Source organism: Rhopilema esculentum, chromosome 21 (genome assembly GCF_057945365.1).
Source record: "Rhopilema esculentum isolate cy_ngs chromosome 21, ASM5794536v1, whole genome shotgun sequence".
NCBI classification, from domain to species: Eukaryota; Metazoa; Cnidaria; class Scyphozoa; order Rhizostomeae; family Rhizostomatidae; genus Rhopilema; species Rhopilema esculentum.
The window spans coordinates 5,490,540-5,508,894 of NC_142835.1; the positions used below are offsets into that span (position 1 = coordinate 5,490,540).

The 18,355-nt window shown below is 35.7% G+C and overlaps 3 protein-coding genes across 3 annotated transcripts; 2 read left to right on the top strand and 1 right to left on the bottom strand.

Annotated features, from left to right (window-relative positions):
- Positions 1-36: 36 nt before the first annotated feature.
- Positions 37-3,890, bottom strand: LOC148957619 (AP-5 complex subunit beta-1-like). The gene has a single exon (XM_089115092.1). It carries the CDS (start codon positions 3,738-3,740, stop codon positions 1,056-1,058), a length of 2,685 nt encoding a protein of 894 aa, XP_088971218.1. The 5' UTR covers positions 3,741-3,890; the 3' UTR covers positions 37-1,055.
- A 62-nt stretch (positions 3,891-3,952) lies between these two features.
- LOC135684562 (G patch domain-containing protein 1) lies at positions 3,953-12,710 on the top strand. The gene is made up of 5 exons (XM_065200175.2): positions 3,953-4,561; positions 5,825-6,061; positions 6,805-6,949; positions 7,448-7,961; positions 8,928-12,710. Exons 1-5 carry the CDS (start codon positions 3,959-3,961, stop codon positions 10,558-10,560), a joined length of 3,132 nt encoding a protein of 1,043 aa, XP_065056247.2. The 5' UTR covers positions 3,953-3,958; the 3' UTR covers positions 10,561-12,710.
- Positions 12,711-13,211: 501 nt separating this feature from the next.
- On the top strand, positions 13,212-18,176 carry LOC135684571 (26S proteasome non-ATPase regulatory subunit 9). Its single transcript, XM_065200190.2, has 7 exons — positions 13,212-13,445; positions 14,321-14,420; positions 15,219-15,338; positions 15,446-15,510; positions 16,238-16,339; positions 17,250-17,338; positions 18,037-18,176. The coding sequence occupies exons 1-7, from the start codon at positions 13,350-13,352 to the stop codon at positions 18,059-18,061; spliced, it is 597 nt and encodes a 198-aa protein (XP_065056262.2). The 5' UTR covers positions 13,212-13,349; the 3' UTR covers positions 18,062-18,176.
- The last annotated feature ends 179 nt before the right edge of the window (positions 18,177-18,355 follow it).

An 18,355-nucleotide genomic window follows, 5' to 3' on the forward strand; every position in this document is an offset into this window, starting at 1 on the left:
TATGTTGAAAATACTATAGCTACTCCTAGGCTTGGGCTTTTTTCATAGTATTCAAGTTTTGTTCTTCAAACGTGGATTGAATGGGTCTTTATGATACTGCTAAAATCTGTTCAATGTGGATCTTTTGCCTTAATTTCTTTTGTCATCTTGACAACCAGCAACTTGTCACTAATAAAAGAAGAATTATTATAAAGCCAAGAAAATTTTTTGGAATTCTCTCTTCGTGACTAAAGCCATTATATCTAAATATGTATGCAGAGGCAGCACCAAGGGTGGTATGAGGGGTGTAATTACATGGTCGGCATATTTTTACTAGAAACTAAAGAGAGCTAGATAGGGGTAGATCATATTTTCATCTGAGTAAGGAAAATTTACCTGGTACAAAGCACTGAAACAAGGCAAAAGGGCGTGGTCTCACTGTTCACACCCATTACACACCCACTCGACAGTAGCTGCTACTGCCACTGTATGTGCGGCAATGCACCTTTGATGTGGGTGTTCCTATCTCTGTCTGGGAGCAAGATGGATGGGAACAGATTTGGATAAAATTATGTTTTGAAAAAGGTCAGTGGAAGTGAAAACAAAGAGTTATAACTATTAACACCTTGAGTTTCTAAGTGTGTGTGTGATTTCAGAGATGCGGTCTCAAATTTCCAAAGGGAACTTGTATGGGCAAGGAAAAATCTTGAATGGTTTTCTTTCAATAAATATGGCCCATTTGGGAAAAATTGCTCCATACAAAGCCAATTTATTGACTGTTTATGTATTGGCACTTACAACATTCTGGGGTTTATAACACAAGATGAGCTGAATGTAAAACATACCACACATTCATCCTCACAAGTTGATTTGTCAAAATCAACAACTTGGCAATAACATGTTGGGGAAGTATTTATAAATCAAAAATTTAAAAGGAAATTATAAATTGCATTGGTCTCTAAACCTATATGTATTTAATAAATTTCTTTAGACAACTAAAATAGCAGATCAAAGTGTATCAGATGTATAAAGGTATTTATATAATATTGTTCAACTGCTTCCCTACATATCAAAACTCATTTGTTTGATAAGACAAGCTCATCAAGAAAGTCACCAACCAAGTCCAAGAATTTCCAGTTATCTATGCAGATCCAGACCATAGTCTCTTCATTTGCCACCTTGATGTCCATCAATATATGATTTGCAGGTGACAGAAAGACACCAATCTTATATCTTTGCTTGGTCTTTTCAACACAGAACCCTATTAGGTCTTTTTCTAAAACTTTGCTGATTTTGTTCTCTGAGATGTCCAATCTTTTAACTGACAGTGCACAAGTCTGTTCTGATGAGCCCATTGTCTTCTGGTTTTTCTTAAAGTGCTTCCACAAACACTCAAACAAAACCCTTTTCTCTAATCCATTTTCAGTATCATCAGAAGCTGATATAAGTGGCTGGAAAAAGTCAAAGAAATTCAACTGAAGTGGTTTAGCTGGTGCAACACATATTCTTCCTTGTTCATTCATAAAAGTGCAGCTTACAGCAACTTTGAATGGCAAAGAGTCAACTGGATACAACTTCAGCTTGACTACTTGCTCCTTGTTAGCTTGTTGCCTAGATTGAGATTTTGCACATGTGTATGGTACAAGAGCATCAGGTATTTCTTTGCACTTTCCATTGCTGTTGAATTTTATTGTCAAGGCATATACTTTTGATGGTGCATTATTGGCTACATCTTCCCTGAATGCAACCTTTATATCAAGGTCAATACTTTTATCAGCGAATTGTTCAAGGACCATTTTATATGTTTCCACATCTGTATATAAGCTTTCTTTCAAGCACATCACTTTTTGGCTTCTCTGTTGAACAAATTTATTAAAAGTAAAACATGGAGAATCCAGACGAATAGTTGGCAGTACCCCCTGAACTAAGTCAGCAGGAATCTCAACCTCTCCTTTTTTGCTAGCTGATTTGGGGTTAGCTTCTATTCCAGGCTGGGCAAAAAGCTTAGTAAAGTACTTTGGTGAAGCACAGCCAATTATCATGTAGAAGAACAGGGCTCTGTCTCTGATATCTTGATCTTGATATCTTTTGTGTATAAACCATAAAAAGTCAGCTAGCTCTTGTAGTATCTGCAGTGAATCATGGGTTCTTAGAATCGCCTTGCATACTGACAAAATTTGGCTGCCAAACATCCACTCGCCATAAATGATACCATCTGTATAAATGGTTGATGTCAGACATAAAGACCTCAACCATTTGATAACTCCATAGGGCCACAAGCGAGCCTCTGAGCAGGCTTGCTCAATCAACGGAAAGTAATTATCTGATTGAGCAAGGAACTGTGCCTTTTCTAATTTAAGAATGAAGCCTGCTATCTGATGAATAATATTTTGTTTTATTTGTTCTTCAGGTCCTTTTTTGATTCCCATTATAAAGTCAATGGTATACCCAAGCAACTTTGGCATCTTAATGGTCATATGAACAATCCTCTTTGCAATTCTCTCTTTCTCTTTTTTGTCACAAGTCTGGTTGAATCTGAAATAAAATGCCTTAAAAAGCAAGGAACTATATTGACCACCTATACCATTATTCACCATCTTCAAAGGTATTTCTAAGCTTTTCATAAAATCAAAGGCTGTTGGGTTTATTTGCAGTAAGTTTGCAACCAAGTCAATTTTTCCATTAATTATATTTATGGGATCAAAAGGAAAAGTCTTGATCATTTCATCACAAACCTTCTGAAGCAAAAACTCTGAGTCACCTAGGAAATCAATTTGTCTAACTACTTCAAAAAACCATTGCAGGCACATCAAAACCACACCATTTGGAAAAACAGGTAGTTTTATCAACCTCAACAAACATTGGGCTAGAGCATTCAAATCCTGTGAAGTAATAACTCCTTGCAAATGATCAAAAGCGAGCAGTAAGCCAAGATGGATTACTTGAAGATCGGTTGAATAACAGCATTGTACCATCTTGTTTTGCAAAACAACCTTTGGCATGTGGAGATTTTCAAACAGAAATCCAATTTTTTGGCCTATTTGCCACAGGATAACTGGAGACATGTTGCTCAGATCACCTGCCAGAAATGATGTGATTTGCTGTTCATCTTTTTCCCCAATTTCATGGTGTGTCATGTTGAAATCCTCATAGTATGTCAGGTCCTGACATCCAGATTCATTATACTGCAGAATATTACATAACACAGTGCTAAGCAGTAGCATATAACTCTGTGATGCAAACGATTTCTCTTTCTTTGTCAGATCAAACAACAAATATATGCACTTTGATAGGATAGAAGGGATGGATGTTTCTAGTTCAAAGAGACAGTCACAAGCAACTTTTCTTATGAGTGTTTCATTGGGAATATTGACTCTTTTGCACAGGTCAACAAATATTTGTGTTATTTCTTTGACAAGCTGTGGGTTCAATTGATTAAGCTCAAACTGAATGATGAGTGTAGTTGTTGTTACCAGACAATTGATAACATAATGAGTGTCATGTTGGTCTGCAAGAAGGTCTTTGAGGATACATTTTATAGAACCAACAGCATGCTCAGCAAGCTCTTGAGACTGTATCAAAGATTCTCCGTACTCTTGAAGCACGAGCAGCAGTTCGATTTTTGTTGTCTCTGATATGTCTTCATATAAACCCTGTAGAATGTCATAGAGAAAGGAAGAGCATTCGGACTCTGTTCTGTTTTGCTGCCCTTTGAATTCAGCTATCTTTGCTGACCAAAATGTTTCACTTGTTTTCACCATCTCAAAGCCTATCCTTAAGTTTCGTTACAAAATTTTATATCTCATAATCTACAAGAAATTGTAGAATAAAGCCTATATCCAGTATGCAACATGTCCAAGTCAATCATATCTATTGAACATCATTTGCCTGCATTAGCCTTGGAACCTTGATCACTTCCTTAACCTCGCATTGGATTTTTGGAAGGTTGTCTCCATTTCATTATTTGTCATTTTCAGCAATGGCGGACGAGGATGATGATGATGAATGTTTTGTGACAATTGGAACAGCGTTTGATATCCCAGAAAAAGATGAGCAGCCAAGAAAACAGTTTGATAAGCATGAGCAAGTTGTTGTTGATTCAAAGGGAAGAAGGCGGTTTCATGGGGCGTTCACCGGAGGATTTTCAGCTGGTTATTTTAACTCTGTGGGCAGCAAGGAAGGTTGGACTCCGTCAACATTTTTGTCTTCAAGGTCGAGCAGAGCCGAAAAAGAGAAGAAGGTACAGAGACCAGAAGATTTTATGGATGATGATGACTTTGGAGACTTCGGAATTGCTCCTAAAAAATTCATGACGAAGGAAGATTTTTCCCCTGCTGACAGAGAAATAAACGAAAGGAAGAGAGTTCTGGGGCAGGCTGTCCAAGAAGGTGTTGTTAGAAGTGCTATACCGGGTGGTATCCCTGTTGATGACCTGATCATTCCATCAAGATTGTCGATTGGAGTCCAGCTCTTGCAAAAGATGGGTTGGAAAGTTGGGCAGGGTATTGGTGAAAAGCAAGAAATGCCAAAGTTGGAGCAAGAAGATTCCACACTTTCCAAAGAAAACAATCCCTCACAAAAGGTGAGCTGTTATTCTCTGTTACGGGAAATATTTTCTTCACATATGCCAAAACGGAGCACAGAATTGGAATCTTCATGTTGAAATTTTTCTGTGCCAAAAATTTCATCTTGTTTGGGCCACCAGGCAATGAATTGTCCATTTGCAAAATTTAGCTTTTCCTATACATTTCAATGGAATTTGTTGCTGCAGTGAAACATTTTCCCTACAGCAGCAAATTCTGGTCAAATCTAAAGAAATTTCTAATTATTCAATGACATATCTTGTGCCGTACAACCCAAATGACATGAAGTTTTCAATATTTATACTGAAAACATTGTCTTGAAATTAACTTATAAGCTAATTTCAAGACAATGATTTCAAATCTGGAGTCTAGCTTTGGAAAGGGCAAGTGACATGCAAAATCGATGACATCAACCCGGAACGGACAATTAATTTCACATCGCTTGGCTTTTTGTTTTGAAAAGCAAAGTTTTGTTTTATGTATACACAATTCTTTCTATGTTGACTTCTCAAACCTTTAAGCTTAATGAACATCTATTGAAATAAATATAGTTTTGAGGCAAAACTATATAAATGCAAGTAGGTTACTTTCATCTTAACAAGCGTCTGAAGTTGTCCCCAAACATGTGTAGTTACTTAAAGCTAGAGACTCAATAATAAGAACAAACAAATACTTGCTTCTGAGATGCTTTGTTTGTGTTTTGTTTTACCCCTAATGTTTGATTTTTTTACAATTTTAACAATCTAATTGCTAGCTGTGTAATTTGAAAGAGGAAAAGGAATCCAATTCTCCTAAGAGTATAACCTTGATATAATGTATTTAGCCTAGAGTATAATAAGCTTTTCTATTTAAACTCCTTTGTAGGTAATTATCTGCATCTAGGGCACTGGGATAGCTTTTTAGGTCTATCTCAGTGTCCTAGGCAACCTTTCACAAACATTCTTCCTTAATCTTTTGCTTCTTTACGTTTTCAATGATAGTTGTGTTTTAATAAATATATCTTTTATGTACACCTTGTATGTTGCTGATCAATTTGATTTTAAGTTAAGCAGAAATTTAATTCTATACATGAATCAATTGTAATGTTAGAGGGAGAATGACATCTGTCTGCACAACTGGAGGTCTTTTGTTTTGATTAGGAGATATATCAAAAGACCTTATGAATAGATTATTTTCTCTTCTTGGTTGACAACTTTGACAATTTGCTTGGGCATGACCATGCTTGGAGAATTTTCTCTTACAATGATATCTTAAAATCATAGGTTTATGGGTGTGCAGTACCTCAAAGTATGCCATCAAGTACAGATTTAGATTATAAAAGTATTGTGAACCTTCTTGCCCCAAAAGATGCCCAGTCTATCAATTTCACGCCAAAAGAGAACATACATGGAATTGGTTACAAAGGACTTACCCCTGGTGCAGCCTTTTCTCTTTCTGCTGACCATTCTTCAAAATCATTCAAACCAACTGGTAGGGAGAAAAGGGGAATCAGAGGACAGGTAAGCTTTCAGTGTTTAATTGCAAATTTTCAATATGGCAAACAAAAGAAACATTTTTTTAGAGTATCTTTATGTAGAGGTTAAATACTCAGACCTTTATTATCATAATTAGTATTTATACAAATTGTGCTAATATGTGAAACCAGAGACCACAGAACATCACTTAAAAGTTTTTAGGGCTCAGCAGGTCAGGGGCCAATTACAACAATGATTGATTTTATGGCTTTAAGAACATTTTTGCCTTGGCAACCTTCTGTGGTCCTTGTGTAAAACTAATTTTTACAGGCAAGCAATATCCATGGTAAAGTACATAGTCATGGTCATGGTAAACTTGTTTTAGTCCACCTACTGATGAAGCCCCATCTGCCTGGGAAAAAAAATTAGCCTTCACTAATTTACGTGCTGTATTTGTTGTTGTTCATTCCGTTTCATTGTGGTGTTTCTTATTTGCTACATTTTTATTGATTTTTCTCTGCAAGAATTCCTTTGGAGTCCGTTGAGCAGCCTGCTATTGTGACCTTTTCTTTATTCACACAAGTACAAATATGGAGTTGTTTTTATGGCAATATTTTCCAGAATGCGCTAAGATAAGTCTAAATTTTCATATCAAACCTTGAATATTTCATAAGTTTCATGTAGATTCATATACCTATAAATCATGGACATTGTGTTTTTATATGCAAACATTTTTAGTGATTTCTTCTTTATGTCACACATATGTATTTATTTTGATTTTATTCAAGGCTTTTGGTGTTGGTGCATTTGAAGAGGAGGATGAAAATATTTATGGCGCAGAAGATATGTCTGAATATGACTTTGCCTTATCTTCTGAAAAAGAACCAAAGCACCTGGGATGGTCTGGCCCTCCAAGAAAGGATAAAGAGAAGGGTATGCACTTCTACATTGACATTTTGAACTGAGGTTATGCCAGGTTCTAAGACACAACATGGCTACCTTGCTTTTTCGTGTAGATATAATATTAAACTTCTAACTAATTGCGAGGAAAGAATTTTATGTTAGCAACACCTAAAAGGTGCTAGCTAGGATAATATTAAATCTGTAAAGGAAGCTTAAGCCTAGCAGCTTATATTTTACATTATGCTAGGCCAGGTTTCTTCTGGCAAGAAGATATTTCAGCATTCATCAGATCATGTAAAATTAGTTCTGAGTGAGGTTATGAGTTAAACTTATGTGATATTTTCTTGATGACATATGTATGGTTTTTAGAAAGTGTGGTTGTTAAAGAGATTACTCTTAGAGCAATTGTACACGAGCAAAATCTCTGTATTTTTGTAGGGATTAAGCAAATAGAGAATTAAACAATGTTGCCTCGTGTGTGTAAACAAACTCAATAATTACTTTTTATTGACTTTGCTTTTTTCTAAGGTGCAATCGCAGGATTTCAGAAAGCTTCAAGACCCACAGCAATCAACAAGATTTTCCGTCCTCCACTTTTGCCAGCAAACTATGTGCCAGGACAAAAGTTTTCTAACGTGAAACCCAGCAAGAATATAAACGAAGGTGGGGGCTTTTCTTCACTTAATTCAAATGCCAGAGCTCTTCTTCTTGGCGAAAATGTATCAGCAAAGCATGTGGCATCAGAAATCTTCCAATCAACAAGAGAATCAGTGATGTCGCAAGGAGGGGAGCTTTCTTCAACAAACGAGAGTATTTTTCGAGCAACAATTAAAAAGCCTGGAGAATTAGAACCTGAACGTCCAAGAAAACCTTCTCGTTGGGATACCAATGTGAGTGGCTCTATTACGTACGCAGGGCGAAAAGATCCATCAAGAGAAGGTTCTTTTCAGCCATTTTTGAATGAGCCTGAAAAGCAACAAAGATATGACTCCTACTTGGAATCGAAAAGGTTTGGCAAGAGCTCAGAGCTGAAATATAGCGAGTAAGTCTGCACTTTGTTAAATGAAATTTTGTTAGTTTTGATGCAAATTTCAGTTTCTTGTACAGTTTACAGAGTTTCTTGTAAGTTGTTAACCTTCCTCCAGACAAAGAAGTCCCAGAAGGCAAACCTTGCTCACAAAACAATAGAAAGTGGGCGTGTTTTGGGTGTGTCATAGGGGCTTCTATTGTTTTTCGTCGACCTTCCTCCGGTCAGTGGCCGTGCGACCGTAATGTCTTCCTGAATCTGACAGTTTATTTAGCTTTCTTCCCTCCGGAAATGCATATAAGCAATTTTATCAACATTTGACAAAGTATATATGTTTTTGTACAGTCCTTATTTGTAAACGCAAATCAGAAGGTGAATTTTAATTCGGAAAATGGCGTTTTAACGTTACTTGAGAGGCATTGTTTTGATATTGTCACTAATTTCGCAAACCGTTTAAATAATGAGAGAAGGTTTAGAAGAAGCGATGAAACATTAAAATCTAATTTTGCAAAGCACAATAGACTGCACGAAAAAGTATTAACAGAAAAATACCCCGTAAAAGTGTTTAATGATAGATGGGATCAATTGATCATTTTAATGGAACTGTTACATTAAGCTGCAATCAAAAATCCTGTGGTTCTAGTCATCTTACTTTCCCTGGATAATAGAAAGTTTTTTTTGTGCCATACTATGAATTCTTCAAGAACAGCGCCTTTTCATTTTTGTACACCAAGAGGGATAAGGAGGGGATGGTATGTACACCAAGAAATACATGGCTAGGGGGGTGGCACGTACACCAAGAAGCGCAAGGGATGCGGAGTGGTTTTAATACCTCACCGTGCACTTTTGCGGTTATGTTTTTTTATAGCATACATCAATAGAAGCACTGGCCTATTCCACTTATCCAGTGATCCAGTTATCCATGTCTGAACCTCGTTTATCCACCATCATATTTGTCAATATTTTCCCATTTTTTTATAGAAACTTAACTGAATGGGAAAAGGAAAGAGAAATGGAAGAATTTGCAAGTGCCTCTGTATTATTTCGCCCGATGTCAAGCTCCATTTCGTCTCGATTTACTCGAGGAACAGATTCTTCAGAATCTAAAGAGAAAGGAGACAAAAAGCAGGAGGACCAAATACCAGATTGTGAAAAAGCTGCAAAGTTAGGCATGTTTGGAAAGATGACCAGAACGACATACGAGTGGCACCCTAGTGCAATTCTTTGTAGAAGGTTCAATGTCCCCCACCCATATCCGGGCTCACGTTTTACGGGCACACCAGGTCAGGAAAAAAGAAGAGCAAGCGACTGGCTTCCCGTCATTGATGCGACTATTAACGACGAAGACTCTTCGAGGCCTAGCAATGCTGCAAGATCCTTTCGAGAAACAAAACCTGAGAATTTGAAACATGAAAAAGTACGTTATGATGGTGAAGAAATTTCGATCAATTCAGTAGACAATGAAGTAATGCAGCCGACAGCGTTTGATGGAAAAACGTTAGATCAAAAAGGAAGACCAACAGAGTCTTCTAAACAGGCTGGACCATTATCATATTTAAACGACAAGGAAGAGGTGAATGAGAAGGGTGTCACTGTCCTTGACACATCTTTGGCTGATGCTGGAGATAGACCATCATTAGACCTTTTCAAGGCAATTTTCTCCGATTCAGAGGATAGTTCTTCAAGTGAATCAGATGAAAAAGAAAATGCTGGTCTTGATGAAGAGAAACTTGATAAAGTAAAGACTGAAATTGATCAAAGTAGAGAAAAATTTCAAGGTTCGCAGGATAATGATTTCGCAGAGAAGCAATCTGAAAGTGATATATCTATTAAAATTACCAACACTAGCAGAAAAGAAAGAGACCCCCCGGATACTTCCGAGAAAGTTCAGATGACACTAAGTTATACCAGTGGAAATGATGCATCCAGTGGTGTGAATTTGTTTGGGCCGTCTTTACCACCAAGGCAAAAAAGCGTCGATGATCAAAAAATGCAACAAGAGAAAAGGATTTTAAAAGATCGGGAACGGTCTTCTGAACACTATAGCGGAACTCTCAGTAGAGAAGCACACAAGAAAAATGATACTAAAAGAAACGAAACCACTTCTCAAAGTAAAATATTAAATTCGAAGACTCGGAAGAGCGAGACTCGGAAGAGCGAGACTCGGAAGAGCGAGACTCGGAAGAGCGAGACTCGAAAAAGCGAGAAAAAGAAGCACAAGAAAAACAAAAGCAAAAAAAGAAAGAAAAAATCCCACAAGACTACTCGAAAATCTGAAAAATATCTTGATAGGACAGACAGCTCATCTGAATGGTCTTCAGGCTCAGATGAAGCTTGGGAAGGATCAAAATCGAATGTCTATAGAGACGATGATCGTGACTTAGAAATCAAGAGTGATAAGCGTAAGGAGAAACAACGAAGCCGGCATGAAGAACGTGAACAACATCAAGAAAAGAAATCAGCTGATATTTACTCTCATGCTTCTTCGACTGACAGAAGGCACAGTCGAAAAAGCGATAGCGAAGAGCGTCTTCCTTCTGCAAGGGATATATATAAAAAGCTGAAAAAGCAAGGTTTATCTATCCAAAGAATGTCTGCTGCTGATTTTATGTAATCGTTACAACTGATGCAGCTGCCTTACGTCAAAGTAGTTGCTGAATAGACATAGTGACGTCTTTTTTGTGTTCGTAAACACATTACGTGATCAATTTCTTAAAGCTTTTTCACCCTGTCCACCCAATGTGAGCCTGCAGAATCATCGGGGAAACCCGGTCTATTATTACAACTGCTAGATGGGCATTTACGCTCCACACCTCTTTTGAAAATTTAAAGGAGAACGAAAGAAGCACTGATCTTTGTTGCTAATTCTAGTTTAAAGCCGGGCTTCATTGAAAATGGAGCCTTATTAATAAGTACTCAACGAGATTAGAATGAACTGAATGAAAATATTTTTAATCTTCCGTCATCATGGTTTAAACCTCCTCCTTTGCCCCCTAATCAGCCCTGATCGTTGTGAGAACTCCATGCCGCCTTGCCAACTCTGATGCCCTTTCGATATGTAATCCAAGTATGTAAATGATTCCTTATGTTCAATGCAACCGTCTCTACTTGTATTGCCATATTGACTCATTATGTTCAATTTTCCAGTTTCTTTGATTTGGAGCCTCTGAAAGCAGAAGCTGCTAAAAACTATAAACCGCTTGCATAATGTCATGCAAAAGCTGGGTGAATATAATGACATATAATGGTATGTACGAAAAATGTTCTTCCGAGCCAGTGCTCTTTTCTTGAGTTGTGCCAAAACTCCTCACCCACAAACTCTGATACTTCACCCACAAACTTCACCCACAATCAAAATACACGACAGCGTCCCGTGTATAAGAAGCACCTTTTTCAATTATAGGCCTGACATGTTTTTCAAAAAAGAGATAGATTATTAGAAATTAAAAAAGAGAACCTTAAATCTGTGTAAAGTTTCGTATTGGACAAAAAATATGCTATCGATCAACTACTCAGCTGCGACTTCTATTGACTACGAAACAAAGTGTCTCTTAATGACTTCAGAAGAAGGATAAGTTGAATTGCAAATTTCCTCGGATACAGAGACAATACAATTTGGTAGCTGGCAAACAGTGTTGGTTATCTTTTATATTAAAAGAAGCGATCTTTTTCTCAATCATATTCCTATTTCTCATTGAATAGGGCATTATTTTGGAAATCAAAGTCTCTTGTTTGTAACTTTGCGTTTCTTGTATGCGGAACACAGCTGTATTTTTAAAAAATCCTAGCTCAATATGTGATCAAAGTATTATTGTCTGTTTACAGAGAATGCTGTCTTCCTGGATTGCTTTCTTTATGATAAAACTCGTGATAAAACGCAATTTTCTATGCGTAGACTGTATTTTAAGAAATCCAAGCTCAGTATTTGATGCTAGTTTCATTATCATTGTTTGTTTACAGTTGATGATAATGAGGTGATGATTCTTGATTTACTTCGGTACACATGGCAGCAAAAACAAATATTTGTCTCTTCGAAATCTTTTAAGTGTGTCATATCATCCAGGTCACTGGAATAAATGTTTCGCGTTTACATTAAACATCAAAAGACTCAAAGCAATAAAATGGCTTTTTGTTGCATCATCACGTTATTACTGTGCCTTTGTTTGCTTTTTGGTAGTTTATAGTAAGATTGTAAGCAAATTTTTCATGAACAATATTTTATTGAGTTGGGTGAAAGAGACTGAAAAGTAGGTGAAGAGATGGGAGAACTTTTTGCAATCGCTGGTTAGAATAATTTGTTTGGTTCTTACAGAATATGAAAAGGTACGTTAACTTTGTTATTTTATTACTGAGCTTCAAGGTGAATTGAGCTATAATTGAATAAGTAGCCTGGATAAAATTATTTCTCGTACATGCAACAAGATTTAAGGTCTTTTTTGAAAACTTTGACATCCTTTGAGCAACCAGCTCATTAATGCCATTAATTTTTTCATAACGAAAAGTATTTGTAAGTTTTCTTTTTGATTTAGCAATTTCCGATTGCTAGAAAACAAAAACGCTGCTTCGTAGAAATGTGACAAATTGTTTTACCTCTATGTTTGTAAATATGCTCTTATTAAATCTACAATTTTCTTCCTATATACACAATATTTAACGGGAAACTTGATTAGGACGTTGTCATATGATTAGCATTTTTTTTTAAATTGGTTTGTTTTCAAAATGCCATATTGGATTCCTATCTTTAATGCATCTGCTCCAGACCAATATGACCCCTTGGACCAATATGACCCGAAAGTCATATCGGTACAGGTACATGACACCAGGGTCATTCCGGTCCAGGGAGGGTTTTATTGGTCCAATTTATTATTTAGTCTTATAATGTATCATTCAAGCCAAGACTCAGGGCAAAAGAAAGAGAAAAAGTTATTGGGGGCCGAGAGCATTGGTTTAGGAGCAGGTTCTCCAGAAAATGTTTTTAGGCCACTTCTACTGGATGCCCATAAAATGCTTTGTTTTACATTGACATCACAATGTTATCCATTGAAACCTCACAAATAGCACAAGATATTCTGAAAATATCAGTATATATATCTATAGATTCAATCTACTACATTTCTTTGACTGTTTCACTTACTGTACATCAACCCGCACTTTAGTAAACCGTACAATAGTTAGAAAAATAAAGGAAAAGTAAATTTGTGATTCGGTTAAACAGAGATGAAAATGCATTTTAGCAGCGTGATTTCCTCGTGAGATAGGGGAAGTTATTACAATACAACAGCAGCAACACCTTTGCATCAATCAGAAGCACATCCATCTTTGGTGTACTACAAGGAGGAAGCTTTTCCCCTATTTTGATTACACTTGCAGCGCTTCGTGGAAATCACTGGGAATTTGCTCAGAATGGAGGATAATTCTGTCGTTCACTTAAAAGGGTTAATTGCAAAGAAAGAAAAAATTGAACAAGAAATAAAGGCTTTCCAAGAGGTTCTCGAGTCTGTATGTTGTCTTGTTTGTTTTCGTTTATTCCATGACATTTTGATCAATAATGTTTTTAGGCCACATTGATTTTTTTCAGAAACTCGATTTCAAATTTCTCAGAAACTCGATTTAGATGAGTAGCAGTAAAATTTTGGTTCTAGTGCGAACAAAAGTACACTTGAAAGGACACTGTGTAATGTCTGGTTTTATCGAAAATATCACCAACTAAGTAGGCCCACGGCTAATCCTCTGACGTTCAAGAATGAGCTTTAAAATTTATGGTTCAAGTAACATTGAAACAGATTTAATTTTGTCACAGCAAAACAGTTATTTTTCTTAGATTGCCTAAAAATGTTATATTTCATGCTGTTTTTGCTAAATATGATGGAATTCTTTTTTCTATATCACAGGGTAAGAGATCTTTTTGCCAAACCTTTTGATACATTTTGAAATAGAACGAAAAAGTTCATCAGTTAGGACAATTTGTTAATTGAGGTCATAGAGGTTTGTGGTGTATGTTTAGGAAAAGCTTTCTTCCTAGATACAAAGACAAAACACAATTCTTGGTATTGTGCCCCCAAAAAAGTTTTTTGTGCTCTTCTTTCAATGTTTATGTATCTGCTTTCATTAGAATGATAAAAACAGCTATTTTGCAAAATATTATTGGTTGCTAGAGGAACAATAGCATTTTATATCTCTAGGGCAGCATAAGCAGATTGTTGTCCACAACCTTAATCACTGAGTCATCCTCACATCTAAGCTAGTTTTTGGGTAAAAAGAAGTGGTGCAATTTTCCTGTCTTCCTATGTAGTTGTACATAAGAAATTTAAGAAGTTTGATAAATTTTGCATTGTAAACTCACAAACTTTGATGATTTGATGCTTTTCATGTAGAACAATGTTGGTATGAAAGATGATCTGGTTGATAAAAATGGTTATCCAAGAGCCGATATTGATGTATACAGTGTAAGAACAGCCAGAAATAAAATTATTTGTAAGTTGCATAGATCATCAACTTTTGGTAACCAGAGAAACTATCATTTGCTGTGAATGTAAAATTAACAAGTTCATTTAATTGTCTAATGAAGCTGCATTTTCTTGGTTTGTGGGCTAAAACAGAATGTATTCAAACTCTCACAAACTTTGCACAAGTCTCTTTTCGAAAGGAAGAATCAATGAAGTACAATAGAAACAATGGAACTAATTAGGTTCACCATCAAACCTTTGAATTAAGAGCATGAAACTGACATGGTCTAAATAGCCAGATGAAATTGTCACATTAGTTTTATACAGGAATTTCCAAATAAATAACCTAGGCTTACATAGTATTACCTAGCCTTAAGTTTTACATAGTTTGTTTTGATTATTTTTCCCAGGAATTAGATATCCTCTGCTGGACAATTTAGAACCTTCTACTTATGCCTTCTTTTAATGCGTGTTTCAGTTCACAAAAAAGTTGCAGCAGATGTTTACCTGGATTTGCCAAAAATGAAAAATAATGATTAACTCACAGCATTGCAAACATGAAGAGCAATGTATATGAAAGATGCAAATATCTAAAGATGGTCAAATAATGAATAACTATAATGGCTAAAGAAATACCATGCAAACACTTTTAACTTTAGGGTAGGGCATGGGGCCATGTGTGGGTGTGGGCACAGTCCATGAGAGCTGATAATGCATCCAGACCTAATTCTACTGTCTGTCTATGATAAATCATTAAAGCTGTCACAAGAATCATGAAGAGCATAGCCTGCATTCTTTTGCATAATGAAGCAAATTTCTTTTGTAGGTTTGAGAAATGACCTAAGTTCCATCATGAAGGAAATTGAAGAGGGATTACATAAAGTTCATGCCATGACAAGAGAGAATCCAAAGGAGTCAAATGTAGAAGATATGGATACTTCTCCAGGTATTTTAATTTGTCATAGTTTTCAAGGTTTGCAAGTTTTATAAACATATTTTTGGAATTAAATTGATAAGTTATCTTTGAACTGATTGGAATCTCTTTGTTTTCAGATTTGGAAATGCATCCATTTCTTTCAGTTGACTTGATAAGCAGAGAGTCTCCAGCTGAGAAGGCAGTAAGTTGAATATCTCAGGCTGCCTTGAAATTTGTGATAGATCATTGGTCTCCTGAGCTGCGTTACATAATTTCAGTCTTCATGTCACCTTTTCAATCATTATGTCATAAGCAGTTTAAGGTTATCAATGGTGAATGCCAAGCTGAAACTTTACAAAGTCGTATCAAGTTACAATTATGTGCCTCTATTCAGAAAATTAGTTCAACTTTGCATCTAATTAGTTCAACTATAAGCTATGCCTGTGGTGGCAGTTTAAGAGATGAAAATGAAACTATATTATATTCACTGGACTAGAAAATTCAAGTAGGGCTTTGGTTTATTTATTATTTGAAAGCCAAGACATGCAATTAAGCAAAACGTCATTTTTATTTGGGTAGCATTGGCGAGAATAACTTTGTATGCACCTGCTGAAATTTTTGTGACCCGCAGCTTGCATGAAACAAACTAAAAAGATCAAATTATCTGAAGGACTAGAAAACAGGGAAATTAGTTAAATCACTTAATTGAGTTTGGATAGCCAATGACTTAAAGTAATCAGTCTGAAAAGCTAAATTTCAGAAATTATTCCCATAATTTAACTGAAGTTAATTACATCAGTCCAAATGAACTTATGAAGTAATTTTCTTTTCTGAAATAACATGAAAATAAAAATTATTAAAAAATAAAATCAAAATTGTTGGCTTTTTCAAATTGTTAATTAAATTTCATTTTTTATGAATTCTTACAGGGGTTGACACTTGGTGATCAGATTTTAAAATTTGGCACTATAACATCAAAGAATTTCAATGGGCTAGCATCAATTGGCAGTCTAGTACAACACAGCAAAGGGGTTTGTTTTCTTTAATCGAAAATGTTGTGTCACAAAAATAGTTACAGTCATGGCTAGTGTACATTTAGTGTTAAGTTGAGTTAGGTTAAATAAAGAGATCAATATAGCAAGAGCTTCTGGGTATTGTGTTGAGATTTATTATACTATTGTGTACAATGCCTGCCAAAAAGTCTTGGAACACTGAGATCAATTTCCAAGGTCAAAATCAATCATCCCCCTCTCCCCTACAGAACAATGTTGGGTTACTATCAAACGAGTTAGGATTTTAGGAAGCACTTTCTTTTGCGCTTCTTTTATGATATTTCTTTAAATCATCAAAATTGTTTTAGGGGAAAGGGAGGAAGTAGCAATTTTTTTTCATGAAAGGAATGAAAGATATCAAATGCAGCGTAAATTCCTGGGTGTTCCAAGTACTTTTTGCAGGCATTGTAGTTCTGTTTCAAAGGAAATTGCTGGACATGAAGTCTCCTTGACTGTTATGTTTAACTGCAAACATATCGGTACATCTCCAATGTGAGATGCAATATGATCTACATTCTTGTAGGTTTGCAGTTAAACATAATTTTAGTTTTTGCTAGTATTAGAATGTCTCTCAGCAGAATTTGTGTGCTAATTGTTTCATATTAAGGCTCATGAAAAGAAGATCAAAGATATTGACCAGCTGATATGTATAAAAAGGCGACAATATTTTTGTGCTTTTCTATGAAAATGTCCTCTCAGCATTTTTTGACATCTTATTTGAGTTAACTTCTATTTGTCATGTAGGGATAATATTTCAAATGTTTTATAAAAATCTTTACAATAATGGTATACAACTAGTTCTGCAAAGCTTTCTGATGATACCATGCAAGTGCTTTTTCAATGTTTTGGTTTTGTAGTATAGAAGTAAGTTTAAATATTTTCCTTTCAGAAACCTGTGCCAATAGTTATTAATCGTGAAGGATCCATAAAAAATATCACACTAACTCCAAACACTTGGGAAGGTCGAGGTCTTTTAGGGTGAGCATGATTGCCTCGAATTATTTCTTTGCCAAAATTTATACTACAGTTGACTCTGCTTATAGTCACTCTGCCTTTGACTCTGCTAAATTTATACTACAGTCACTCTACTAAATAGTCACAGTCACATCAAATTTAGATCCAATTATACGAAACTATCAAATTTAGCTCCACTAACAGTTAGACTCCCTTTACAGCTACAAGTTTTCAAGCAATATTTGGTGTGACTTGAACCAGAGTTTACTGTATCAACCTAAATAATTTATGAATGAAAACTAGCTTACATTGACTTTGGATGAAAATGTTTATTACTACTGTTTGTTTAGAATTTCCTGTATGATTGATAGAATGATAGCAATTGCCTGTCAGTTTTGAAGTTGAACTGTCTGTTAAACATCTATACCAATGTGCTGTGGTTCAGTGGTCAAGGCAAATAACATCCTTATTTCAATTACACAAACATGATAAACGGTAAAATTTTTTGTAGACTGGTGCATTGAAACTGATGCATCATTTTTCTGTTTAAAGACTTAACTAGCCATTCAAAATGTCCTTGAACTAAGCAAAGTAATAGGAATCTAGGAAACAAGGAAATCTTTAAAACAAAACAGATATGATATAAGAATGTGGTTGAACATATGTGTTGCACATATTCTGTGCATTCTCTGTTATGCTAAAGGCTTTATTTTTCAATTTAGATGCAATGTTGTACAAATCAAGTAGCTTCACTATTAAGTGAAGTTTAAATCTTCTTGGAAATTACAGTCAATGCATCAAAAACAGAAGGCTGATTTGTTTCTCTTTATTGATTGGCAAAAACGTCTAGATTGCATAACTTTGCCCACACCTTTAAGATGGCAAAACATGCACCATAAAGCTGGTTTTGCTATGAGAAAGAGGTATGGAATTGTGGAGTAGACAGTGGCAAAAAGTGCATCTTCAATCTGCGGCTTAAGCTGTGAACATTAAGTTGAATTTGTGATTTGTTAAAGCATGTATTAATTGGTAAATATTGAA